This window comes from Anopheles funestus, chromosome 2RL, assembly GCF_943734845.2.
Source record: "Anopheles funestus chromosome 2RL, idAnoFuneDA-416_04, whole genome shotgun sequence".
Taxonomy (NCBI): domain Eukaryota; kingdom Metazoa; phylum Arthropoda; class Insecta; order Diptera; family Culicidae; genus Anopheles; species Anopheles funestus.
Window position 1 is genome coordinate 17,608,358 of NC_064598.1, and position 26,880 is coordinate 17,635,237.

A 26,880-nucleotide genomic window follows, 5' to 3' on the forward strand; every position below is an offset into this window, starting at 1 on the left:
AAATTGATAAACAAACGGAAAATGACCGTAAGCAGCAGCGTGATGGTTGTGTCATCTGCGTGGTCAGTGTTGATGAGACATTTTACACTTACTTTGCGGTTAACTCATTTATTGTGGAATTGGTGAACATTTTCCAACATCCGAGCTTCAGCTGGTGTTCGCGATCCATTCCTGGTGGGGTGAGAGATGGGAGCGAACCCAGCCAGAGGGTATGGTTTATGTATATATGATTGTCCCTGCAGTCGGCCATGTGATTGGTACAATCTAATTGATTTCCGGTTCTGGTTTGTACGTGGGTTTGTTCATTGTTACATTGCGAAGGAAGATGGGACTAGTACCCCGCCTTACGCCACCAGACCCATTCTGAGCAAATGGTGCGTTGAATTTGCTGCGGATTCTAATGCTACGGTATATAATAAAACTTGTTGCATTGCACATTAAAGGTTTGACATTTATGGTTTATGAGACGGGCAAACCAATTTACGGTAGAGCTTCACGCCCATTGTAGAAAGCGTATATGCTTGAAATTTTAAAGGCATGAGACATTTTTCGTCTAGTATTATTTATTTCTCACCAATCAACATTCAACAAGTGGTAGATGGAATTACGCAACTATTAATACAAACGATTCGTTTCATTTATCGTTTTGCGTGAATAATGCTCTACAGCTTGTTTGTTTTATTTTTTGTTGTATAGCGTACTTACCTATGTTCTGTTGTAACGAATTTACTATCATTGCAAAACATTTTGAAATTCTTTTTTTTTTGCTCGAACACGTGTACGATAAATTTGAAAAATTAATACTGTGTCACAATTACAGTGTGCGACACGAACAGAATGCTAAAGTCATCGCCACCTGTCAACCAAGCTGTCACACAAAATGACAACCAAAAATCGACCTGGCATCACTGGCAGCTTTTGTGTTATGAGAATTCGACGATACAACGACGGTGCAAATTTCTGAAATTCGTCAAAGTTTAAGAAGTAAGTTAACAAATTTCTACCCAAACCTACGTTTTTCGCCCATACGCTAACCGTGTGCCGTTGCTAAATGTACGCGAGATAACGATTGTGCACCTTTTTGACCTGGTGAAAGGCACGTCTACTTCGCAATTCTCACTTCGGCTGGTTGGGGTGAAAAGTGATGTTTATGTTTGTGACCGAAAAATTCGCTTACTCATGGGAATGGGTCTACGGAAAGCGTGCGAGCGGGGTTCTTTAAATAGAATACACGATTTGCTTTTGTCGTTTTGCAGGTCAACAGAGATGTCGCTCAAACCGCGAAGAATAGTGTTCGAAGAAGTCTGGATTGAGCTGCGGGAAGCGGTCCAGAAAGTGATCACACTGCAGGGCATCAAGCACGATATCTGGAACAACTTATTTGCGTAAGTCAACCGTACTCGTAGCAAGGAGAATGTGCTGTGCCCAAAACTAGGCCATGGCCGCGCTTATACCATTTGAGCACCGGCAACTGCTGCGACAAACGATGTCACAGTGCCTTTGTCTTGCGTTTGCTGCTCGTGTTGTGTTATAGTTTTCTAATGATATGCTTCGTTTTGTTTTGATATTATCATTTTCTGTAGCGATGTGTACCAAATATGCGTGGCACACCCGGAACCGTTAGCCGATCGGTTGTACTTGGAGACGAAAACGTTCCTGGAAAATCACGTCCAAACTTTGCTAGACCAGCGAGTGCTAATAGCCGATCCTCAGAATGCTTCCAAGGACGAATCTTCGGTCGGAACTTCATCCGGATCGTCCTACCAGCTGTTGGAACGATATTACGAAGTGTGGGTAGAATATAGCCATGGTTCGCAGTACTTAAACAATCTGTACAAGTGAGTAAAACTTGTCTAAAGAGAGCTTCTACTTTCAACCTTAATTTACATGCATGCCTCTCTGCTTTAGTTACCTCAATCAACAGCACATCAAAAAGCAAAAGCTCAACGAAGCAGAAGCCGTGTACGGTTGCAACAACCATGGTGATAGCCAGGAAAAGATGGAGATCGGTGAGTTAACGCTCGAGATCTGGAACCAGTACATGATACAGCGGCTCGGCAACGAGCTAGTCGATCAAATACTGAGCGGTATAAATGCGGAAAGAGTAAACAATACTAGCGGTCAGTATAACAAAAGCACGGAGGTCATACGCGGCGTAATACAAAGCTTCGTCGCCGTGCAGGAGGATCGTCGTAAGGGATCGCTCAAGTTGTACCAGGAACTGTTTGAGGCGCGTATGTTAGAGGAGAGCGGTCAAAACTTCCGCATCGTTGCTAGTGAGTTGCTGCAGGTACGGTGTAAAGATGTGTTTTCCAAAGGATTGGGTAATAATTACTAATTTTTTCGACACTTCTAGGTTTGCAGCGTCAGTCAGTACATGGAGAGAATAATCAAAAAGTTTGAAGAAGAGGAAAAGTTGGCTAAAATTTATCTCCATGAAAGGTAAGTGTTCCGCTTTGTATAAGAAATGCTTAAAATCTATGTTCGGCATGTTGTTAGGCGCTATGATGCCCAATATGGCCTTCACTATTAATGCTGACTACCGTGTATCTATTTCTAGTTCTCTGCCAAAGCTGCGCAAAGTGTGCGAGGAAGAAATGGTGACCAAGCATATGAACTTCCTGTACTCCGAATGCAAAGAGATGGTAGCGAATGAAAAAAGCACTGATTTGAGAAATCTTTACATCCTACTCAAACCGGTTACGGACGGTTTGAAGCGGCTGATCGAAGTGTTCCTGGAGCACATCAAGGAGCAGGGGAAGAAGACAATTTCATGCATGAAGGGTGATTCGGTAAGAAGCGGTAATAGACGTTTGCGATTGTCCGCTCACTAACGTGCACGTATGCTTACAAAAACCCCTAGGTACATATACAATTCGTTGAGAACATGTTGGACGTGCATAGGAAGTACGAAGAACTGATACATACTACGTTTAAGTCGGATCCGTTGTTTTTGGGCGCGCTCGATAAAGCTTGCGCTCGTATCATCAATGAGAAGCACAGTAATAATCAGGTATGTCGCAGTGCCGAGCTGGTCGCCAAATACTGTGATAGCTTGCTAAAGAAATCGAAAACGACTGAGGGTGAAATCGACCAGAAGCTGACACGCAGCATCATCATCTTTAAGTACATCGAGGACAAGGATGTGTACCAAAAGTTTTACAGCCGCATGCTGGCAAAACGGTGAGCAAGACTTTATGGCTGTGAATGATGTGGTGTTTCATCCACATGACAGTTTATTGACGGGGTTTCTGTGCTTTTATGTGTTTCCTTTTGTAGATTGATTCACGAACAGTCGCAAAGTATGGACGCCGAAGAGTTAATGATCAACAAGCTGAAGCAAGCTTGTGGTTACGAGTTCACCAACAAGCTCCACCGCATGTTTACTGACATTTCGGTATCGAATGATTTAAATGCAAAGTTTAGCAAATATTTGAATGATAACAAACACGAGACTGGTAAGAGCGGGTTCGGGTTTCTTTTTGTGTTTTTTACTGAAATACAAAAAAAAAATTCTTCCCTGTACAGGTATCAACTTTTCCGTCAAGGTCCTACAGGCTGGTGCGTGGCCACTGGGACCGACGCAAGTAGTAGCATCGTTTGCCATACCGCAGGAATTCGAAAAGTCCATCCGTTTGTTCGAGGAGTTTTACCATATCAACTTTAGCGGCCGCAAACTGACCTGGCTGCATCATCTGTGCCACGGCGAGATGAAGCTATCGTTCGAAAAGCGCAATTATATCGTCACGATGCAGACGTACCAGATGGCTATACTGCTAATGTTTGAAAACACGGACAAGTACACGTGCAAGGAGCTGCAAACGTCACTACAGCTACAGCAGGAAATATTCCAACGGCATCTGCAAAGCTTAGTCGAGGCAAAAATTTTGCTACTTAGCGAAGAGGTATGGTGTGTCGTTGATGCTTGCAGGAATGGAGAGAAGGATTCTTTAAAATTATCGCATTTTTCTTCTCTGTTTCTTGATTGTAGAAAATGAATGACGATACGGAGGTTAGCATCAACGTAAATTACAACAACAAGCGTACTAAATTTAAAATAACCACTAACCTGCAGAAGGAAACACCACAAGAGGTAAGTGCTGTGTTGACTACGTATAGTTAAACAACGATAAACATGATATGATGATGCTATTACAATGAAGATCATTTCTTCATTAGCTTGAAATCAGCACAGAAGTTATTGGAGCTTTCAAATAGCTGTTAACCAGCATAAGCGCTGCTACGCTGTCTGTATAGATTCTGGAAGTTCCATTTTTATTTTAACAAATTATTTAAATTCAATTAAAATCTGTGTGACTTCTTCAACCGTTGCTGATTGTTTGCAAAAATGTTATCCAGAATGAATCCTTAAGAAAAAGTTCATTCTTTATTCACAGGTCGAGCACACGATGAATGCTGTGGATGAAGATCGAAAGATGTATTTACAGGCGGCGATCGTACGCATTATGAAGTCTCGAAAGGTGCTAAGACACAATACCCTTATACAGGAGGTTAGTGATGAATGGCAATAGTTTGTGAATAGTGATTCAATAATTCGATCTGTTTGTTCTTTTTTTTACTATCAGATTCTTTCCCAGTCGAAGGTGAGCTTTGCACCGAACGTGTCCATGATTAAAAAGTGTATCGAGTCACTAATCGACAAGCAGTACATCGAACGAACGCCCAACTCCGGTGACGAATATAGTTACGTGGCATAGGGTGGATGTTCGTCTGCATTATTTCCCAAATATCCACTGAAAGAGCATAGGGATCTCTGGACGAAATTGAATAAAATATTAAATTGTTAACAAAGTAATGTTCAAGCCTGGATGCTGCACAAGTTCTGCCCAACATCATCCCCCGTGCGCTGGAGCAGTTGTTTATGAAATAATTGGTCGTATGCAGCAGTGATATACAGAAGCGCGGAGCAAGTAATACAGTGAATACTAAAATTAAAGCTCTTGAGTTTTGTAACATGTGATGAAAATAACAACACGGATTGGACCCAATATGCAAGCAGCGTGTTAGTGGTTGGATACGGGAAGATTTGTTTTTTGTTTTCGTCTGTCACGGTGAACGAACATTTTTTAATCGATTTTTTGTTTTATACTCTCTATCGAAAACACGATCGTGGGGTTGTGTTGAGTTTTGTACGATCTTGTTTGTGTACCTTTTTTTTGTAAATATAATTTTTGTACGTGTTCATGTTTTCCTTAAAGAAAATCCATAATGAAGGCGGTGTTGAGAGTTATTTAGCAAAAACATGTTTATTATTATTATCATTTAGTCGGCATTCCAACGACCTAAACCACAAAACAAAACGAAAGTAATGCGCCTGCCTAATAGCTTACATTTGCTAGAAATATCGTTAGAGAAAGAAAACGAAAGACTTGTCCCATAAAGTATACCGTAGACGTTTCTACCGAAACACTTGTGCGAAAGAATTTTCTCTTATCAGACATATAAACAACACAATACGGTACACCTACACCTCGCATAGCGCCGTGATATTATTCTGAGGAATGTTCCGATCCTTCATTTATCCCTCAATATAACTGCACTGAGAGGACAACAAAATCTTTAAGAAAAAGTGTGGTATTTATTTAAGAAAAAAAAACCAAACCAATTTGTATAACGCTGGAAGAACGTAATCATTTTTTTCGCGAACCAAATTACGGCCATATAGCGAGGTATAGGTGTATTTAACCGATGAGGCAAGAGTTTGAGTAAATTGTAAATTGAAGGACGTTGATTGTAAAGAGCGAAATGCAATGTTTCGAAATGCATGCACGCTGGACGTTGATATCTGTTGATTTGACTATCAATCTAGAGAAGATTGAATAGCAGATAACTTCCAACTCCGTACAACCAGAAGGAGCTGCTAGACGCTCCGAGCAGCGTGGTAAACAACCATCCGAGCAGAGAGAAGATAAGCACCTGGAACACGATATCCACGATGAACAGTCTGCAAAGGAAGGAATGTGAAGAAAGTACTGCTTAAAGGGAATAATTTTGGACGGTGTGTTTGGACTTACATTTTATCCTTCCTGCGGGCGGCATCGAGTGATTTAGGTTTCTCATTGTTGAGATACCGTCGGACGCCCTGCGTAAGGTGCACGAAATAATCGGGCCATTGGAGCTGGGACACGTTAAAGTTAAACAGTGCCTTATCCTTTTCCGGCAACGATTGGGCGAGCTGTTGTGTGGCCGGATTGTGATACTTCCATTCGGTAAAGATGAACTTCTCCAACCGATTTAATGAATCCCACACGTTCGTATGAAGCCGCATCAACCTATGGAGCGTCGAAGAAAGGTCAGTAAAGAGGTGAAACTGAGCGCTTAATGCAGTGATACATACATTGGACGACCACCTGTTACTCGCAGTACAAAGTCCAGCACTAGTGCGGGCAGAATGTGCACAAAGATCGATGCCAGCTTATACACCCACAGGCTGGAGACGAACTTCAACCTTGGGTACCTGGAGAATGGACGTCGAACATTAGATGGTTGAAAAGATAAGGTTGTAATGCGATTACCTACCAAATGGCCGACTTCAGCGGGTATTTGTGCAGGTAATCGTTCATCTGGTCAACCACCGAGCGCCATTTGAAGGGATTCGATGTGCTTGTGGTGCAGTGGAATACTTTCACCTCCCGGAAGCTGAAGAGAAATGGCAAAGCTCGCGTTATTCACATTCGTCCAGTAGTTTGTATTCACGCTCTGTTCTCTCACCTGTTAGTTCCCATGTACCAGCCCAGCACGAGCGTTTGGTTGACGACCGCATCGACCGGGATGTAGTCATACACAAGATCTACACCGACAGGAAGTCGTCGGATGACACCCTTGGATGCACCCATCAGGAAACCTTGTGGACCATTCTTCGAGATAGTCCAACCAGGTGTTGGTTCCTTCCAGGCACCGGTAACTGCAGAAAACGAGATCGTTAAAGAACCGCACAAAGCAGCAATGCGATGCGAATCAACTTACTCATGCTCGGACGAATGATAGCACACGGGAACTGTGCCGCATGTTTGTTAACCTCGTGCTCCGCCAGCTGCTTGGTGAACGTGTAAGCATTCGGATGGTCCTTAAGTAGCCTAAAGAAAGAGAGATAATCACCGGAATTGAAGTTACATCTACATCCGCAAACCCGCTGACTGTGCTTACTTTGGCAACAGCTCGTCCAGCGCCGAATCGTTCAGCGTGTCCACTAGATCGACTACCTTCTGTGCGGTTTCCGTGCAGGGATACAGCTTCTCTTCGGCTTCCGTAAGGTACGAATTAACGTACGCGCTGGATATGTGCACCATGCTCTGGAAAAAAATCCGCAACCGATTAGTAAGCCCCATTACTGACCGTTTCTTCGTACGCCGCACTACCTTCAGATTTCTCATTCTCGTGCACAGCTCCAGTACACGCTTGGTGCCGAGCAGATTGATATTGACCGTTGGTCGAAGCGTAGCCTGGAAGTCGAGCGTAGCCGCCGAATGAATAACCACGTTGGTGTTTTCCACGATCATAGCCTGATCGGCTTGCGAAAGTCCCAGAAAGTTTTCACCCACATCACCCGACACTGGGATCAGCTTCTTGAAGATGTCGGCCGATTGACTTTCCAACAGTTGCTCAAACACCTGGGAAAGGTTTTGTTTTTTGGGCGTCAGACATTACACAACAAACCACACAGAAGCAGAACCGAGCTTACCGAGTTTTTCGTTAGATCCTGCAGTCTTTCCTGGATCGCTTTACCCTTCTTGGGGCGCATCAGCAGATAGATGCCGCCAACCTGCGGAGAAAGAGAAACAGTAAAAGAAAAACAGTGTGAGATCGAGTGTGACCATGTTAGTTTTGCCACGTAATGTTCACGCTCGATGTGCTTAATTTACACGAGAGATAAATCGATCAATATACTTTTATGGCACGTTCAGTGTAAAATCTGCCGACCGTTAAAACGGACCATTAAAAAGTGGAATTAAAGCATGACATATGGTCAATATTTGAAAGTAACTTTCCTTCCTATTTGCTGGGGAAAAAATGCATTAACTACTCCACAAAACGCGAGAAAGAGCGAAAGAACGATTGCGGGGAATGGTAAGGAAAACAAGAAAAGCATACAACATTAACTGATTCTTATGAGCATACGGGGTTGACTATTCAGAATTAGGGGTTAATAATAGTAGTTCAATAGGCATATGAAGTTTCTTCAGAAATTAACTCTTCCTGATTCTACTGGTGTAATTTATAGCTTTAAAATTCAAAAGGCAATCAACCAATTATGAATTCTTCATCTTAAGGTAGATTCTGTCATAATAATTAGACTAGACAACCCAAATCTTTGTCAACCATCTATATGGACAGAGAAGATATGACTGATCCAGATTGAGAAAGTCTTCCGAATAGATGAATAAAATCTAATGCGTCTCGATCGTGACCGGTTCAAGTGACTTTAAGTGATCGTGACCGGTTCAAGTGAAGCGTAAGACGTGAAGTGTATGCGGCGCCAGATAAGGTATGTAAATAACTCAACTGAAGCAAATAATGGATTATTTATTAAGTTTTTGATGTTCCTTCAGATTACAGGGTGTTGTATTTGTTTTAATTCATATAAGGTTTAGGGATCTTCTAGATCTGGAAGAGATACGCGATCACTCATTTCGACGTGTTAATTTGCTTACTAACACTAGAACTACCAAGCGTTTTAAGCGTTTTTCGTTTGTGGTTAATTTTTAAACAATTTCGAAGAGTATATTTTTTTGTTTATTGCAGATCGTACTATAGAATATATATGTGAAACTCATGTTTGAACTACCTTAGAATTGTTTAACCCTAAAAAATTATGTGATGAAAATGAAGCGTTCCAGTCAAAATGACTGGTCCGGTAGTTCTAGTGTTAATTATGATCTGTAGAACCCTGCATTCGTACTGTTATTGAGCGTAGTAAAGAAGTGTAATGAGTACACGACACTGCAATACACGCAACGTGCGAGCAATATTTACGAGGCACAAAATGGGCAATCGAACAAAACGAGATAAAAAAACGCTCCCTACCACCAGCCGGCAATAATTCAAGGTCAAACCTGGTAATGGATGTTGAACTGTTGTGCGGAAACAGCGCAAGAAACGAATAAAAGAACGCTAGTGGAACGTGCAAATATACGTACATCTTACAACCACATGGCAGGAAGAAGTGATCAAGAACAAACAGAACAGAATAAATGTAAGCAAAGAAACAACCAACAAAAAAACGTACCGATTCGTTACCGCAAACAAATGTACGGCGCAAACAAGTTCGACCCGTAGCCGCGAACTATTACGTCGGCAGACACAACTTCACACTCATTTGACGCGTATGCCGCGCGTCATTGCAGTTCATTTGGGGCCTCTTCGTTACTCTGTAGCAAGGTTTTTTGGGTTGGATGTAAACCAACGTATTTGTGACGTAGGTTTTTGAGCAAAAGCGGGAAATTAGGAACACCGATGAAGATTAGATTCGCTTTGGTAGGTTGCGGTTTCATGGATCGCCTAAAGGTACTACCCTCCAGTAGGAAGGGACAGGCATGCGACGCAGAGAATGGAGGGGGATTATCGTTAGGTCAATGCGTAATGCACCCGATGACAAACATGTAGGTAGGTGGTGGTGGTGTTGTTGGATTGCAATATGCAAGCGATGTTGAGCGTGGAGTGGAGTGTTTTGAAATTTGGAGGGCGAAATGTAAACGTAACAGCTTATTGGATTTTCGGCCAGATACATCGTGATAGAGATCGATTGGATGAAACTATCTTACGTGAGCATCTTTCGAGACTCCAAGTGCATGATCGTGTATGCGTAATTTAATATGTCTGCAGCAGTACGCAATATTGATCTACGTCATCCCACCGATCGAAGGTAGTTTAGTGAACAAGAATTGAATTTCAGATCGATTATGCATTTACGATTCGTAACTTACCTCTGGTGAAGAACGCAGAATCTTATCGATGATAGCAACACCCAGAAAGCCCGTACCACCGGTGAGAAAGATGTACTTGTTTTTGTAAAAATTTTGCACCTCGCTAGCCATCTTTAACGTTTGTACGATATTCGTTTCAGCCACTTGAAGATGAAATCACGCACACACGGTACTAGAAAAACGACAAATGCAAATGAAGCTAATTTATTTTACAAAAACCACCCAAAGCCACTGCTTGATAACAAATGTACAGCAATAAATTAGAATGAATAATTTAATCTTTTCTAAACGCACTGTGGAAAATGTTTCGTACACACTTCTCTCTCGCGCGTTACTGGACGCACGGACCGATGATCTAAGATTGCCACGCGCAGATGCCACAGACACGATCGAAGCACCGCTTAGGTCGCGAACCGATCTCGTCGTATGCACACAAGCAACTACACACCGGACCAATCTTCCACAGCATCGGTCCTTGCTGACGCGAGCGCCCGATCACCACTTCTCCCCCCCTCCGATGGGTATTGCATTGGAAGGGAGAGATGGCCAGATGTGTAAGTGATCATCGTTTCATGGTGTTGGAGTGCGTACCATCCCTGTCCATCGGCCTGGGCTGGTTTTGTGTGTTGGGCGCCGTCCACTTTCCTGCTTGACTGCAGTACGCACTCAAGACGCGAACCTGTGACGGCGATAGGCGACCCACCGCGTTTATGTAATGGTGAAAGTTAGCTAACGGAACGAACGATTTCTATGACCGTTAAAGCGACGAACCGCCTGACTTATGCAGTTGACACTGGGTGAAGTTTGGTGCGGCAAATAGGGAAAAGCTAACAGCAGGTAGACAAACCACTTGGGGGGAAGATTGATTGAGGAAAGGAAGGGCGAAAAGATGCATCGGGTCGGGAAAGCTAACGGGAGTCGAACGAAAAACGTACCCTAACGAAACGATTGAAAACACGTCACACGGGCCCGTATGTGGCGCATACACCCGGGCAGCGTAAGTGAAAGGTGGGTGGGGTTTCCATTTTCTTCGACACGATCGCCAAACTTTTTCCAGCATTAATATTTTTTTTCGGTGAAACGCTGGCAGCTGAATTTATACATAGTGGATGGAAAATTGGCTAACACATTTCTATTCATTTAGGCACTACACACTACCTCTTGGACCGTGGCGTAGCACTCGACAGACTCGACACACACACACACAACACAAAACAAACGCACTCAAGAGATCGATCGCGATCGCGCAACGTTTTGACTCGGAAAGGAGATGATCGTTTGGCCGTGCTGGTTGTAACGCAAACTTCCGTCAACAAAGCAGCAGACCGAGGAGAGGCATCACGCGTATGAGGAAGGTGGCGGGGCTGGTGTGTTTTTTCCTTAAATTCATTCAAAAACAAAAGACTTCAACAGCAAGTGAACGAGTATTTTGACTTTTGAAATTACAAAATTTTATATTTAAAGTTTAATACATCGAACATTTAAAAAATTCAGTAGAGTTATGTTTCCACATAAAAAGGTTTCAATATGCTTGTAAATGGTACAATATTTTTCTGTTTTATTAGCAAATTAGAAAATTGAAAGTTGTACGTTCGTACGCACCTTGGTTGGACAGTTTTACACGTTTGACATTAAATCGATATGTTGCTGCACGTTCGTCAAGCATATGACGTTAAGCTTCGTTAAATTATGTTGATGTTTGACGAATGGTATTTCACTAGGCTCTTTTCCACATTGCGCAAAATTATGATGCAGTGACAGAAAAGCATTTGTATTCGGATTACCGATTATTTTTGAATCATTTTTAAACGAAAACGTACTTAGTTTAGTACAAAAGAGGTATAAGAAATGGAAAAAAGCCTTAATTATTAAATAAATAGAAATGTTATTATAAGTGTTACACCTGTTAATGAATTGCACCTGTCAAATACTGTCGCGCCGCATGTAGAAGAGGCTTAACGAAAAAAACACTTTCTAAAACAACTTCATCTTGCACAGGGCACAACCCACTGCTACCACACTTCCTTTTAGGGGGAAACATAATCGGGGTTTCCACTTTCGATAAACAACAAAAAGTAAATACCGCAATCGTAAAAATTTAGTGCAACTATGCACTTGTGTTGTGTTCCGGACGTGCTGGATTTAAACCAAGAACCGCTGCTGTAGCATTGAATGGCGATTTTCGATTAATTTCGTGCCCAAGGTAAGCTTAAGATATGGTACATGGCGTACTGATGGCGTCGCATCGTCGCGTTTGCACAAGACGGGTAAAACTGTAAATAAACGAAGCGGAAAGCCCGCAAGTGGCAGCATAAAGCCCCCTCGTCAGTGAAGAAGTTGGTGCATAATGTGGTTGTGTTTTGTAATGTTTGTTCCATTTTTTGAAAAACGCTTAAACTTATGGTTAGGCTGAAGGAAAAAATTTGGAATTCGAGGTTTACCGAAGGTTGTGGGAAGCGCAGAAACAAAACAGTTCCGGCAAACGCAGCTGCGAATGGTGAAGGACATTAAAAACAACTTACGGGCGTGTGTTAGAAAGAGATAGCAAATATATTAATTTGGTTGAATTGTTTAAGGAAATGTTGTTAAAATAATATCGAAGCAACGAAGCAGATTTCAAAGGATGAAAAATGAAGCACAATTTATGCTATTATATCACCTTTCCTTACAATTTGTTTCAAAACAAACCAAAACGAAAAAACAGAATGTTCATCGAAGAGTGATTTAAACGGTAGATAAGCAACAAACCCTTAGTTATGGGTAACTTACTAAATACTATTGTGGTTGGGTTTTATTTTCTTCAGCTAAATGACTAAAAATATTTAAAACCAAATATACGATACGATCATACGATCATGTACAGCACCAAAAAATTTTGTATATTATTCACACATATTTTACACCTGTTATGATGGAATATCACACATTTTGTCTATTGCAATTGTTATCGAAAAGGAATCATCCTTTACGATCATTCATGATATGCTCCATATCATGGGCACAGTAAAGAATAAACTTCTGATCGGTTTCAGGCAGACCTGCAGAAACAGAAACATGGTGCTAAAGTGTACACTGTCAGTATTGTTTTTTAGCTTAATCTCTACCTTTGGTGAGTACATGTGTTTTTTTTTAATTCAAACGAATTAAATATTATTAAGCTACAGTTTTATCTTAATTGTACTAACACCTTTATTGTTCTATTCCATTCCAAAATGGGAAAGCTTACGGTCAGCTGTTGGACAATCGGTGCTATCTGGATGGAGGCGGATCGGCTGTTAACTTCTTTGCCAATGAGGACATTACCGTCGGTGCCGTTGTGGGCAGTTTGCGTGTGTTGGGTGATCCAGGAAAGGACATTGTGCTGACGCTGCGTGAAAAGGATTCTCCCGTTTACATTGCGCCGGGTACGAAGGATCTCATAGTGGCCAAACCGCTCGATAAGGAAGGTTTGATCGGACCGTCGGCAGTGTTTGTGAACGTAATTTGTGAGCGCAAGTTTTCCGATGATGCGGTAAGGGATATAATAGAATGACGGTTAAGGATTGGAATTGAAATAATTATTGCTTTGCAGGGTATTATTATACCGGTTAATATACGAGTGACGGATGTAAATGATAATGCACCATTATGGATTGGTGCTCCGTACAAGCTGAACCTTTCCGAAGTGACCGTCATTGGAACGAGGTAAGAAAAATCGCCATTTTATTGCTTATCCACACAGTAAATATTTTACATCGCATTATTTTAGAATTCTGCAAGGCATTAGAGCACATGATCTGGATCAACCTGGACCGTACTCGACCGTGGAGTACCAAACACTACCAGGACCGTACTCCGATTATGTGGCCTTTGTAACACCGCTCGAGGGTACGCTCGTGCTAAAGAAGTACATCGACTATGAAACGGTGCAAAACTTTACGGTGAAGATACGTGCCCAAGATCAGGGCAAACCACCGAAGTACTCGGATACGTTCGTAACGATCCGTGTGCTCGATTCGGACGATCAGAATCCCAAGTTCGATCGAGATGTTTACTACGGGCAACTTCTCACCGACAAAGGTGACATAAAGATAACCCCAGAAGCAATTCGTGCTGAAGATCAGGATCGTGGTATAAGGGCCGATATACGATACTCGATCGTATCGTCAAATGGTTCGGAGGATGAGATCACTTTTGAGATACATCCAAACACGGGCAATATTCGGCAGACGCGTGGATTGCTACCGGCACAAGCACGCCATTCGCGTACGATCGTCGTCAAAGCGACCCAGGTAGATAATCCAGACCGTTACGCATTGACCACGGTAATACTATCACCTCCGAAAGGTGCCGAAACATCACTGAGCGTTATCAGCGTCCAACCACCGGTTGGTGGGGCAGAATTTGTACGCGGAACGTTCTACGCAACGGTACGGGAGGACACTAAACCTGGAACGAAGATTTCTCAACTGACAAACCAAGGCAATGGCGTCGGAGAACAGCTACGCTACGGCATCGTTGGGTCACCACTCGCTCAGGAACAGTTTCGTGTTGGACCGGGTGGGGAAATAATTCTAGCGAAATCGCTCAACTATCGCCGGACGGCTCAGTACACGTTTGCAATCGAATCTGGCACACCCGGTGCTGAACTGAACACCAGCACAACGGTTGTTATCGATGTGGTGCCGGCAAACATGTGGGAACCTCGGTTCCGGAAACCATTCTATTCGTTCGCGATCGACAATCCACTGCACGTCCAGCAGCTACCGATGCTGGTGGGACGGATCGAAGCGGCCGACGGTGATCGTACGGACGAGCTGTCGTTCGTACTGAAGGGCAACTACAGCAACCTGTTCCGTGTCGATCCGTACGGCAATCTGTGGCTCGTATCGAACCGTACCGATCTTCCTGTGGCGATGCGTCTACTTGCAACCGTCACCGATACGGGAACACCACCGAAATCAGCCACGGTTCCAGTGGTCGTGAAGCTAAAGCCGGAAACAGCCTCTCTAACGTCTAATCTGCTCATCGTCAATATAGTGGTGGCGTGTGCTTTAGGCGTACTTCTGATCGGTGGTTTCGTACGTTGCGTGTATCGACGCCGCAAGCGAAAGGTCGCATCTGCCGAACAGATCGTAGGACATGGTGGAGGTGTTGTGCCACCGCTCAAGCATGGTGTGGATTCGAGCCGATTTCTACTGCAACGCTCGGAACAACGCATGCTGGAACGCCCGTCAATGCACGCGAACGGCCGGCTAACGGATTGTGCCGCTTCATCTACCCTCGGCAGTGACAATCAGGACTTCATGGATCACGATGGAGGTAATTTAGAAGGAAGAATTATCATAAAATTGAGTTAAGGTTTCATACAAACGGAGAATGGATTTTTTTACAGATAACCCAAGACGATCGCAGATACACAATACGAGAGCGCTCGATCGGGAGGAACTCGCCGGTCAAAATCTGAACCATCTACTACTACAATGGCAGGAAAAGTACGATGAAAAGGTAAGGAAATTACAACTCAATTTATGCCTCAATTGAAAGAAAAATGGTTCAGCAAATTGCATACATTTAGGCGCATTTCGTGTTAAAACTTCAATTCAAATTGATTTAATGCTTATAAACTTCTTTCCAGAACAATGGTACAGAGGATATGTCTATCGATGATAAGTTGATCGTGTACTTCTAAACAAACCAAAGGCGCACAACTACTATATTCTAAACAAATCTCTGACTGAAGTGCTATACTGTTGAGATCGCATGCTGTAACGGATCATTTTTCTATTTCGTACGAGCACGGGGATCACCGTGGCACCGTGAAGTGATGCTGAAACAATACTTGCCAATATCTGTGCTGCACCGAATATTCTCTGCTCTTTTGTGGGGGAGCCTTTTTTGACTTATTTATTTTACTACTCCGTTCCGCTCTTGGACAATAAAGCACACACGATATAGCTAGTGGTAACAATGTAAAGTAATGTAAAATTATGTACCTTTCACTCACACGTGAAAGAGCGGTTATCTGACCGTCGAGAAAAAAAGGATATTGGTTTTTTGTAGATAAAATTAATGACATAATTTATTATTGCTTCCCTGACCGCTTATTATAAGCTATCCTAATCTGGACCGTTCGTCGAAGGATCCAGATTCCCGTTTCCCCACTTTCACACTCACACGCACACAGACACACACAAGACACGCGCACGCACATAAACTCCTTCTGTATAGTTTCTCTATGAAACAGTTTTCCTTGGAGTCATCTTCACCCAAAGGCCACCTCTCGCTCGTAGCGTCATGCGGAATATTGGCTGTATCTCTTCCTTGCCCGGTGCCGGTGTAAGATGGAAATGTTGCAACACCCGTGAAATGATCGTTTTCATCTCGATGTACGCAAATTTGTACCCGATACAGTTCCGTGGCCCGGCACTGAACGGAATAAATGCGTACGGATTCTGATGCGGTGCCCCATCACCAAACCGTTCCGGATCGAACCGTTCCGGATCGGGATAGATGTGTTCGAGCCGATGCGTTGCGTACGGTAGGATGAGGATTTCCGTCCCCGCCGGCATATTGTATTTGCCCACCCGGACATCTTCACCAATTTTACGTGCCATCAACGGTACGCTCGGGTAGAGCCGGAGACTCTCCTTAATGCACGCTTCAAGATGGCGCAACTCGCGGATGCTTTCGGCGGTCGGTTGTTTGGAGCCGTCGGTACCGATGTGTCGCTGGATCTCTTCGTAACATTTCGCTTGATGGTCCTGGTGGCGGGCAAGCAGAAACAGTGTAAAGGCAACTGCGGCACCTACCGAATCTTGTCCCTTGGGAAAACGGACAAAAAAAAAATAAAACAGGATGTTATGTCTCATTTCACGTAAGTACCACAAGTCTTTAAAACTCACTGCCAACATAAACGTGCACGCCTCATCGATGATGTCGTCCTCGGTAAAGTCGGAATTTTCATTCGAGATTTCAATCATAAAGTCCAACAGACATCGTCTATCCGACGGTAGCAGTGTCTTCAGTATTTCCCGCTGACGACGGATCATCTACGATCAAACAGAAGGAAGCTGTGAATGGAAGACTACAGAAAGAAATAGCCTAAAGCTATCCGTACCTTTCTGGAGAACTCATCGAGTTGTTTCTTTTGGTTAAGTTCTGCTGTTGCCGCATCAGTCAGCTTATAGATCGAGTTGAACAACAGCCACGGATGGGTGATACGATACGGTGCCACTACCTTTCCTCTGTAGAGTTTGGGAAAAGAAGGAATTCAATGGGTGTTTCGAGCTTATGTCCAGCAGTTCATTTACTCACTGTCTAAAAGGGGACTGTTCCATCTCTTTCTTATCGGCTGATTTGACCGGCACTCCTAGTACAGCCTCTATTAAAAATTGCACAAATGACACCTAAGTATTAGTATGATTCTTCATGCGGTAAATAGTCTTGGAGTAGCGTGAGCGCTTATTAGGCTTACCATTAAGTATATCCAGTACGCAGTTGTTTACGTACTCCGTGACGTTTAGTATCGTTTCCTCTTTCGGCAGCTTATCGATCAGTGATGACGCACTGTCGGTGAACGTGTCGATAAATTTCTCCAATATCGCAATGTTAAAGGACGGTTGAATCAGCTTCCGATGGGAGCTCCATTTGTGTCCTGCGTTAACGCAGTCGAGAAATACGTTAATTTATAGTACGATAAAAAGAAGACTCCCTGTAACGCCTTACCACTGCTGGTGATAAGTCCACGGCCGAGAAAGTTGTGCAGCAGCTTGTAAAACATCGATTTGTTCGTGTGCTTCTTCGATGACAGGATCGCCTTCAGATCGTTCGGATCAAACACGACAAACATGGGAAAGACAAATATCCAGACGCGTGCCAGCGGGCCATAGTTTTTGTACGCCTCGGACATTTCGCGCGAGATCACTGAAAGGACATGTAAGGTGTAAGGTGTCAGTGTGTTAGATGCTTCCGTTCTCTGTCGGTGGCACCGTGTGCAGTATATCTTACGATCTTTCTTAGCAATGTCCAAACAGTTCCCTATCACGGGATACGCTGTTGGACCGGGCAATCGGAAAGCGAGGGTACATATTTTTAAATAGTCCGAGAAGATGTACAGCAGCACACATATCAGTAGCAGCGTGATGTACGTGTACAGCTCCACTGCGGATGATTTTTCGAGCTGTAAATGATGGGGAAAGGCAAAACAACAGTCAAACATGATTCATCCGCCTGCAATCAACTTCGGTCCCGGAACTGATGATCAAATTTAAATGATTGTTTATAGAAACAAGAAATTTACATGTCTGTATTCTGGGTGTGGACAACGTTCGTTCGGGCGTGCAAACAAACGGTTTTTGTGTACAAAACGGCTACCGAACCAAACGACTCGAAAGCTCTGGCTAACGGAAACCATGCAGTTTGAATGATAATGATATCATTAGCGAACACATGGTTGATATGTAAATGCACTGCCACCTACAGAGATTGGGCTACCAACGATCTTAGACGATGGTCACGTGGATCTATTTTTTCGTCGGGTAAATCAGTTTACGACAATGTACGCAATACTCTTGAGAGATCGGTGTGTGCAATTCGCTTTCGTAAAGGATTGCCCAACACGTACATGATGTGAAAGATCATCGATCATCATTTCGTGTATTAATATGCGCCAGCACGGCTGCCTCGATTGAAGAATGCCATTTAACTCTCTTTCAGTACACTTCAACCAATGCCAGCATCAAATAGGGTGTGCAGCGATGAAAGGAACCCATTTTCTGCGCAACAAGTTTCATCGGTCCGATCGTACGAAGCGTAATTCAATGAAGCTTCGGAGGCTGAGGATCATTAGTGTTACGGGTGTAGGATCACCGAAATTTGTTACCTTGAAACGGGCGGGTACTTTGGCGTTGGTCGATGAACTCTTGTTGCGTGTCGTCGCTTAAACAAGTGCGCAGATCAGCTCATAACGGAGGATCGGTTATGATCAAGGTTAGTGTTTTGAAAGTGTGCTACGAAGCACCATTTTCCTAGCGTACTTCTTGATGGGTTGAGAAAATATATTTTATTTAATTATCCGTTACATCCTGCAGCATCCATCGGCTACACTGTCTCAACGCAAACATTTTCGTCCAAAACCCCAAGAACACTCTTCATTTCCGTGCCGTGCTTTGGCGTCATTCCCCGTACTCCTGTCACCTCGAGTGGTAATTGAGGTTAAGTCCGCAAAAGGTCCAGTCAAGCACCATCTCCGGTACAAGTTACGATCCGGTAATGCACGCCAAAGGTAGAAGTAACAACTCCAAAGAACGTTTCACGAGGATGAGTGTTCAATATTTGCTATCATATGCAAGTGTACGCTTCACTCTTAAATACGCAGAATTTGAGGCGATCGACACAAGATAAAAAAACAATCATAAGCGAATCCATCGATCGCTTCCAAAGGTGCTAACGGATCGACACGATCCAGCATGCGCGGACAAGTAGCAGAAGAAGCAAATGAACGAAAATGAACCACAGCAAAAAAAAACGGCAGCAATGAGATTCCAATATTTGTAGTACATTTGTGGGTAAATCGGTGGAGGATAATTGCTGTTTATTGATAGAACCAAAAGTGGCTCATTGTGATGGACGTAAGCATACAAGTAGCGAAATCACGATATTTATGGAATGTTTATCGATGGACGTTTTGTCTTTTTTTTTGAGAATTTTTTTTCACACATTTAAAATTGTCCGTACGAGACCTAACCTTTAACTGCAAACGTGAGATTTGAATGTGTTGTTAATGAAAGTAAAATGTGCTTCAAAACATTTTTCAACTAATATTTACTGAACTGTTACTGAGTTTAAAGTTGTTACTCACAGAGTTACTCTGTGCGGATGTTTAAAGCTCATAAATGTAGAGTTAAAACACGAATTATTAGCTCCTTATTATTTCTAGAAATGTACGTGAACTAGTTGGTGATCATATTTCGTATGTTCTGAATGGTTTTATTGATCATAGTTGATATTTGAAGAATTTCTATCACACGATGCTGAAAATATGGAGTTTCTGACTAAATTTAGCTGATGACTTCCAGATTTCTGATTTCATTCAGATTTCAGAAGGAGTTTCAAAGAGCTATTATTTGGTTGGTTGTGAACAAAGGATCTTCAGTTTGAATAAATGTTGCTAAAGAAACTTTCGTTTGTTAATTTGGGCTAATGTTCGTTGAATGCTTAAATTACACTTTTCTTCCTAACACTACACCACAGTCTTCAAGTTATGATCCCATAATGCAATATTTCGATGCAAGAATTGATTAACAAGTATTCAGCCCAATTTGCAACGCCTTCAAGAACACATTCACTATTTGTTGATACACTTTACACCATACAGAATTGTTAAAGGAAATATTTAACTATTCAGTTTGAATCAAACAGCAACCTTGAAGTTACCTCAGTTCCTTGGTGTGGTAAATCACGATTTACAATTCGCACTCACTGATGAACCTAGCATCGCTTAGTAGTCTAGTATAATATAGTATTACTATATACAACATTGAAGCAAAGATCGCTCATTTTAATCAAAGTACAGATATTTAAAATGTCCCGTTAATATTGACAAAACTTCTTCACTTGATCTCGTTTCGTATCGACTGATCACAATTTAAACACAGTTCACATTTTCAGTATAAAACATTACCGGGAATGAAACATTTTTGTTCTAAACAATAAAGAAAAATCTATTCTACAACTTCAAGGACATTCTATGTTTCGATACATTAATCCATTTCGCATTCGATTTGCACCAACAAAACTTATTGCTAATAACGGACCACAGTTCATTTTCTCACACCGTTTCACAGTAAAACATAAATCACGTGGCAATTGACACTACGCGTGAGGGGTCGGTACGACTACTGCATCCTTAATCACAATCCCACACAGCTATCCGCGAGTGGGCACTATTGGGTGCAAATTTAGGCACGGATTTTTGCAAACCCACAAATTCCTTCAAACGTGCGTGATCTCAACACCAAAAACAAAAACGAAGACACTTACCGCTTGAAAGAATGTCATGCTGCTGGAGGGTTTTGTGCCTACGATAACACCCAAATCACGTCTAACGAACGTCTCCGGTTCGACTAGTGATCAGTCTTCACCACTACCGGGTATTTCGGGGTATTAACTTCCTGCTGCCCAGTCGTTGATGAACCGTGGAATATTGCTACCCAGCACGGTGAGAATTTTTACGGATACCTGTGTACAGTGCCGGTTACGTGTCGCAATTATCACCTAGAAGCGGTTACTTCACGTACTTATATAAAGTTTCTGCCAGTGCTCTGCCCTGTGCTGTGCGATGTTGAAGACTTCCTTTGGATCATTTTGACAGCAGGACAGTGTGGCCCGGTAGTGGGGATAAAAGCCAACAGTGAGTTCTCCATAGAACAGACGCAACGTATAGTGGCAATGTTTAACGAACGCGGCACCCCATTCGTATTGACATCGAATCGATCAGAGTACGCAGAGAAGAGAAGAAGACCCCACTTGATGGGATGGAAGCTGGCCAAAGTTGTTTCCGAGAGCAGAAAAAAAAATCTATTCTCCTTCAGCACACCAAAAACCCTCCACAGACCATTCCTACAATTAGCGAAACGCGTACGTGCCAAAGATGTATCTGACGTTGACGACGAAAGGGGGAAAAAACGAACAAGTGCTGCCATACAACAAAAGCCGACAGGAAAAGATAAAGCAACAACAACAAAAAAAGCCAACAATTACCCTCCCATTGAGCAATAATTTTGTTTATTTACTCATTTACCCCATTCAACTCTGCGCAAGCGCAAAATGGCCGGTTCGTTCTGAAGATGTGTACGGATTTTGCAAGCAACGTAGAAGCGCGGAAATGGCGCAAAACGCTTGTCGGTGGTCACTTTTTACCTGTTACCATTCCGTCTAGGTTTGTTTCGGTGCTAAACGCTTGTGTATACACTTACAAAGAATTGGTGGATTTTTCCAGGTAGGGTATATAATCGATATTTTTTTTTGGTACACTCCAAGTTCCGATCGTTTGCTCACCATTTATGATTGGGACCGTTTGAACGTTGGTGCGAACACGGCGGTAAGGTTCGACCATGCTCGTCTGGTGAAGCCGCTGGGCTGTTGAACTGCCGTGTCCTTTTGAAGTTGTCCGGTCAACAAACAATGTGCGAGCACTTGAAAATGCGAGTTGCCCTGTGGTAGCTACTATCAACCATTGCTTCTATTGATTTTGCGTGCCTGGAACTGTATAACGACATACTGTACAGTGGCGATTGCGAGCGAAAGATAAATAGATGGCCGTTCTGATCAACGGCTAACGTAAATTTGCCAACAAATAAACAGAGCAGAACGCGAACTCTATGGTTCAAGAGTTGACTTTTCGGATGATATTATTTGCTGATAAACTCATCCGAAGTGATGGGACAGCGTGTGATCAGCTGGTATGTAAAACGATATTAATTTTCACCTTGCTCTCAGTTGCGATAGAACGGTTGTTAGGTGTTCTTGTACACAATTCAGTTGCCATTTCAGTGGGTTTTTTTTCAGATACTCACGAAGGACGGCAAAAGGCTGGAAGAAGAACATACTTACCATTACATAATGTGCAGAAGCATTGATTCACCTCACGAGTATCCATTGAAGATCTTGTGTGGTCTACGATTGCTTCCGATCTCTTACTCTCAAAGCACTTGCGGTCCTCGATCACTCGATCATCATTAACGTGAAACTATAATTGTTAATGTTGATGCTGTGAAGGAAAAGGCAAAATGCCGGAAAATGTGCAGAAGGTTAAACATCAATACGATCACTTGATTACCAGAACTCAGAGTTAGAACGGTACAGTGTAAGTGCTGAGTAATCGTCAATATCTACCCTGATTTTGTAACCTTGCGCAATTAAACATTGCGCAAATTGGAATAATTCGTATGTCCTTAAATGGCTATTCTACTTTTGCATAATGTTACTCTCGCAAAAGAGTTTCTTTGTTTCACATTCTCATAGTGAGGATTATCTAAATAACAGAGCACAGTATGCGGATTAGTATCGTCTGTTATCAGTGGACGATCAAAGTCCTTGGAGACGCTAAACAGTAATGTTGGGAATTGAGCTCCAAAACCATTCAGGGAGGAAAGGGATGCTCATGAAGAAATTGCGGCATGATGGATCTGGAGAGGCAGTTTGGGGGCCCTCACTGACCAGCTCCAAAGAACCCCTACATTCTGTTTCATAAATGGCAGTTTTAAGCCTAGGCATTAAATCCACCACTGAGTGCACGGGGCTAGTGTTGGGTCAAGAGCAAAAGAGGTACCTCAATCGCTTCGCTCATCTTATTATGCGCGCTCCCGCACAGCCCACGCGAAAAAGAGGTAGCTCCGTACGGAGCGCTACACACAGGAGCGATTGTGCGATGCGCTCCCATTTGAATATTTCCTAAGGCTATGCCTTAGTTGTTTTTTGGGAAATTTAGCAAAATTTTTAAATGTGATATATTTTAGTGCGAATTTGTTGCAATAAGTTTGTTTTCACTCAAATAATGCTTCAAATTAAAAAAAATAATAAAAAATCGGAAAAAAAATTTAAAAAAATTTCAACTCGAAAATTTCATAAAGCTTACGTTTTTTTTGGGAAATTTTGCAAAAAAAATTAAATTGATTTATTTTAATGCCAATTGGTTTCAATGTGTTTCTTTTCACTCAAGTAATGCTTTAAATAAAAAAAACGAGTAAAAAATAATAAAAAAATCAAAAAATTCAAAAAAATGAAAATTTACTAAGGCTCATTTTTGCACCAATTTTTTCCTATAACTCGGTCGGTATCCAATGGATCGCCAATCTTTAACCTGTGGTCGATAGATGGCACCAATGGCTACATTTTCTTCTTAGACGGCCATGCCCTCAGATGTCTGTGCCAGAAGTTATTCGAGGAACCAAGTTCCTTACCCTGTTTGAGAAAATGTCAAATTTTCCTCATTCTTGCACCAAATTTTGCCTATAACTCGGTCGGTATCCAACGGATCGCCAAACTTTAACCTGTGGTCGATAGATGGCACCAATGGCTACATTTTCTTCTTGGACAGCCATGCCCTCAGATGTCTGTGTCAGAAGTTATTCAAGGAACCAAATTCCTTACCCTGTTTGAGAAAATGTAAAATTTTCCTCATTTTTGAGCAATTTAGCAAAATTTATAAATGTTTTGTATTTTCATGCAAATTTGTTGCAATGTGTTTCTTTTCACTCGAATAATGCTCCAAATTAAAAAAATAATAAAAAATCAGAAAAAAATTTTAAAAAAATTTCAATTCGAAAATTTCATAAGGCTTACCCCTTACGTTTTTTTTGGGAAATTTTGCAAAAAAAATAAAAATGATTTATTTTAATGCCAATTGGTTGAAAAAAGTTTGGTTTCACTCAAATAATGCTTTAAATAAAAAACAGAATAAAAAACTATAAAAAAATTAAAAAATTAGAAAAATTAGATAATTTCCTAAGGCTCATTTTTTCACCAAGTTTTGCCTATAACTCGGTCGGTATCCAACGGATCAACAATCATTTACCTGTGGTCGATAGATGGCACCAATGGCTACATTTTCTTCTTAGACGGCCATGCCCTCAGATGTCTGTGCCAGAAGTTATTCGAGGAACCAAGTTCCTTACCCTGTTTGAGAAAATGTAAAATTTTCCTCATTTTTGCACCAAGTTTTGCCTATAACTCGGTCGGTATTCAACGGATCGCCAATTTTTAAACTGTGGTCGATAGATGGCACTAATGGCTACATTTTCTTCTTGGGCGACCATGCCCTCAAGTGTCTGTGCCAGAAGTTATTCGAGGAACCAAGTTCCATACCATGTTGGAGAAAATGTAAAATTTTCCTCATTTTTGACCAATGTGATATATTTTAATGCAAATTTATTGCAATATGTTTCTTTTCACTCAAATAATGCTTTAAAAGAAGAAAAGAATAAAAAATAACAAAAAAATTTAAAAACAAATTTCAACTCGAAAATTTCATAAGGCTTACCCCTTGCCATTTTTTTGAGTAATTTTGCAAAAAAAAATTAAATTGATTTTTTTTAACGCCAATTGGTTGAAATAAGTTTCTTTCCACTCAAATATTGCTTTAAGTACAAAAAAGAATTAAAAATAATAAAAAAATAAAAAAATTCTAAAAACATGAAAATTTCCTAAGGGTATAGCTACTGGGTCAAGAGCGAAAGAGGTACCTCCCGCACAGCCCACATGAAAAAGAGTTAGCAGTATCGCAGGACTCGCTCCTTCGTGCAGCGCTGCTTGTGCTGCTACCTCAAGCGCACCGCACACTTTAGAGAGCGAGAGCGGTGCGCTCCGCTTTTGCAAAAGAGCTACTTGACCCAACACTACACGGGACCCTTTGGTATTCTGGTCCTATTGTTGGGCTATTCTAGTTCCAAGTTTTAGAGAACAAGTTTTCCGTCTGCAATATCAGTTCTTATTGTTTTGACTTCAGTAGTGTTCCGCCCGTTTACTCGTCATGCATATTACCAATTTGTTTCGCCAACTTCGCTAATGATACTAATTAAAGGTCATGATGCTGTGATGAAACTTCACGCTTTTAATACTTTATTATTGTTTTGATCAACTTCATGCGGTAAGTTTTATTTATTTGAATAAGTTTACACAATGTGTGAAAGTGCTCAGATGAACTGTCAAATAAAGTTAGTATATTTTTAGAAGATTTTGGCATTTGATGTTCTAATTGTAAATCTTTTCATTGTCACTTATATCGCAGAACAAGCGTCCCCTGTTAGGTCGCTACTTATGACCTTGTGGATCGGTGTTCGGTTTTCACATCGATAATCATGAAAGCGGTTCTCTTCCGGAGCTGCGAGCATCAACAAGTGTTATAATAACACAATCTCTGCTCGTCATACATATTATCAATTTGTTTCGTAAATTTTACTAGCAGTAAAGCAGTGATAGAACTTCACGCACGTTAACACATTTTCATCGATATATTCCACATCCTGTAGTAAATTTTTTGTATTTGTATAAATTGTACCCAGTTTCAGAATGCTTTTCGTCATTAAAAGACAATACGTCATACAAAAAAGATCATGTACAATCGTTTCATTCTATTGCTGATCTGTTTTCTGCTAGTGTTCTATCACCAAACATTGGAATCAAATGCAAACGAATGCATTGATATGAAGGTGCACGTAAGTTTCTGTATTTTAAAATACCTAAACAACGTATAGTGACCTATTCATTATGTTTTAGGCACGAGAAGTAATCGGTTGCTGCCGGTACGAACCATTCTGCAACGAAGATGCTGACGAAAGGTGTAACCGCGAACTAAATCATCAAATGCCAAAAAATTCCCCCAACTTTACGGTGGTAAGTAGTGAAACATGGTGTGAAAAACAAGACGATACGAGATAGAAACGTTTATAAACTCTTGCCCTTTTTTTTGGGGCACTTTCCGTCCATCAGTGTTTTATAGATTGTGCCTACCGACATATGGGGTTTCTCACGGAAAATAACGAAATTGATGTGAAAAAGTATGTTGCCTTTCTTGTCGGATATGATAAGGACTATGAATTGGTGGCTGCCAACGCTATTGTAAAGTGTGCGGAAATTCAGAACGAAATCCGACAGGATGTGGCGGGAATAGTGTCGAAATGTAGTGCGTTTGCGCTGCTATTTCATGTATGCGTCACACAACTTACCTTGAGACACTGTCCTGCCGACCGGCAGACAGATAGCGAGATTTGCGATGACGTTAGAAGGTACGTTCCACTCTGTAACTAATAAGTTTAATCCACAACAATGAACGGCGATCGCTCGATCAGGCTTCGAAAGTTGTAATTTGCCTACAAGGATAAAACCGAGGCAGAAAACATCAACACATCCCAGGTTAACTACAATGGTGCCTATCAGGAAATAAATCGTAAATCCT

At 41.9% G+C, this 26,880-nt stretch overlaps 5 protein-coding genes across 6 annotated transcripts; 3 read left to right on the top strand and 2 right to left on the bottom strand.

Moving 5' to 3' along the window:
• Positions 1–863: 863 nt before the first annotated feature.
• On the top strand, positions 864–5,230 carry LOC125763248 (cullin-2). Its single transcript, XM_049426138.1, has 12 exons — positions 864–984; positions 1,257–1,385; positions 1,584–1,838; positions 1,909–2,290; positions 2,357–2,442; positions 2,561–2,792; positions 2,864–3,183; positions 3,280–3,458; positions 3,529–3,905; positions 3,992–4,093; positions 4,398–4,511; positions 4,587–5,230. The coding sequence occupies exons 2-12, from the start codon at positions 1,267–1,269 to the stop codon at positions 4,716–4,718; spliced, it is 2,298 nt and encodes a 765-aa protein (XP_049282095.1). The 5' UTR covers positions 864–984; positions 1,257–1,266; the 3' UTR covers positions 4,719–5,230.
• Positions 5,231–5,248: 18 nt separating this feature from the next.
• LOC125763252 (putative fatty acyl-CoA reductase CG8306) lies at positions 5,249–11,237 on the bottom strand. The gene is made up of 11 exons (XM_049426140.1): positions 11,103–11,237; positions 9,945–10,116; positions 7,703–7,783; positions 7,380–7,631; positions 7,168–7,313; positions 6,988–7,097; positions 6,733–6,925; positions 6,541–6,660; positions 6,359–6,478; positions 6,036–6,293; positions 5,249–5,965 (listed from the first exon to the last, which is right to left on the bottom strand). The coding sequence occupies exons 2-11, from the start codon at positions 10,053–10,055 to the stop codon at positions 5,827–5,829; spliced, it is 1,530 nt and encodes a 509-aa protein (XP_049282097.1). The 5' UTR covers positions 10,056–10,116; positions 11,103–11,237; the 3' UTR covers positions 5,249–5,826.
• A 529-nt stretch (positions 11,238–11,766) lies between these two features.
• Positions 11,767–15,900, top strand: LOC125766472 (protein dachsous). 2 transcript variants are annotated; one of them, XM_049432472.1, is made up of 7 exons: positions 11,767–12,147; positions 12,977–13,053; positions 13,166–13,455; positions 13,516–13,628; positions 13,693–15,245; positions 15,319–15,431; positions 15,562–15,900. In XM_049432472.1, exons 2-7 carry the CDS (start codon positions 12,999–13,001, stop codon positions 15,613–15,615), a joined length of 2,178 nt encoding a protein of 725 aa, XP_049288429.1. In that variant the 5' UTR covers positions 11,767–12,147; positions 12,977–12,998; the 3' UTR covers positions 15,616–15,900. The 2 variants fall into 2 exon arrangements, with proteins under 2 accessions (XP_049288429.1, XP_049288430.1); XM_049432473.1 differs by having other exon boundaries at positions 12,981–13,053.
• Positions 15,901–15,976: 76 nt separating this feature from the next.
• LOC125766484 (probable cytochrome P450 4aa1) lies at positions 15,977–22,287 on the bottom strand. Its single transcript, XM_049432500.1, has 8 exons — positions 20,967–22,287; positions 17,934–18,105; positions 17,652–17,849; positions 17,401–17,580; positions 17,241–17,307; positions 17,044–17,170; positions 16,829–16,975; positions 15,977–16,747 (listed from the first exon to the last, which is right to left on the bottom strand). The coding sequence occupies exons 1-8, from the start codon at positions 20,982–20,984 to the stop codon at positions 16,160–16,162; spliced, it is 1,497 nt and encodes a 498-aa protein (XP_049288457.1). The 5' UTR covers positions 20,985–22,287; the 3' UTR covers positions 15,977–16,159.
• Positions 22,288–25,910: 3,623 nt separating this feature from the next.
• Positions 25,911–26,841, top strand: LOC125766509 (uncharacterized). Its single transcript, XM_049432536.1, has 3 exons — positions 25,911–26,140; positions 26,202–26,318; positions 26,415–26,841. Exons 1-3 carry the CDS (start codon positions 26,039–26,041, stop codon positions 26,730–26,732), a joined length of 537 nt encoding a protein of 178 aa, XP_049288493.1. The 5' UTR covers positions 25,911–26,038; the 3' UTR covers positions 26,733–26,841.
• The last annotated feature ends 39 nt before the right edge of the window (positions 26,842–26,880 follow it).

Bases quoted from the DNA above. Each gene is read 5' to 3' on its own strand.
- LOC125763248 (XM_049426138.1), top strand. From the start codon at position 1,267: ATGTCGCTCAAACCGCGAAGAATAGTGTTCGAAGAAGTCTGGATTGAG. The intron at 2,793-2,863 runs GTAAGAAGCGGT...AAAAACCCCTAG, and splicing joins CATGCATGAAGGGTGATTCG to GTACATATACAATTCGTTGA. The intron at 3,459-3,528 runs GTAAGAGCGGGT...TTCCCTGTACAG, and splicing joins TGATAACAAACACGAGACTG to GTATCAACTTTTCCGTCAAG.
- LOC125763252 (XM_049426140.1), bottom strand. From the start codon at position 10,055: ATGGCTAGCGAGGTGCAAAATTTTTACAAAAACAAGTACATCTTTCTC. The intron at 7,098-7,167 runs GTAAGCACAGTC...CTCTTTCTTTAG, and splicing joins CTGGACGAGCTGTTGCCAAA to GCTACTTAAGGACCATCCGA. The intron at 6,479-6,540 runs GTAGGTAATCGC...TCCATTCTCCAG, and splicing joins CCGCTGAAGTCGGCCATTTG to GTACCCAAGGTTGAAGTTCG.
- LOC125766472 (XM_049432472.1), top strand. From the start codon at position 12,999: ATGGTGCTAAAGTGTACACTGTCAGTATTGTTTTTTAGCTTAATCTCT. The intron at 13,456-13,515 runs GTAAGGGATATA...ATTGCTTTGCAG, and splicing joins GCAAGTTTTCCGATGATGCG to GGTATTATTATACCGGTTAA. The intron at 15,246-15,318 runs GTAATTTAGAAG...ATTTTTTTACAG, and splicing joins CTTCATGGATCACGATGGAG to ATAACCCAAGACGATCGCAG.
- LOC125766484 (XM_049432500.1), bottom strand. The intron at 17,308-17,400 runs GTAAGCCTAATA...AATTTTTAATAG, and splicing joins CGTACTGGATATACTTAATG to AGGCTGTACTAGGAGTGCCG. The intron at 16,976-17,043 runs GTACGGATAGCT...GTTTGATCGTAG, and splicing joins TCGATGAGTTCTCCAGAAAG to ATGATCCGTCGTCAGCGGGA.
- LOC125766509 (XM_049432536.1), top strand. From the start codon at position 26,039: ATGTACAATCGTTTCATTCTATTGCTGATCTGTTTTCTGCTAGTGTTC. The intron at 26,141-26,201 runs GTAAGTTTCTGT...ATTATGTTTTAG, and splicing joins GCATTGATATGAAGGTGCAC to GCACGAGAAGTAATCGGTTG. The intron at 26,319-26,414 runs GTAAGTAGTGAA...TCCGTCCATCAG, and splicing joins ATTCCCCCAACTTTACGGTG to TGTTTTATAGATTGTGCCTA.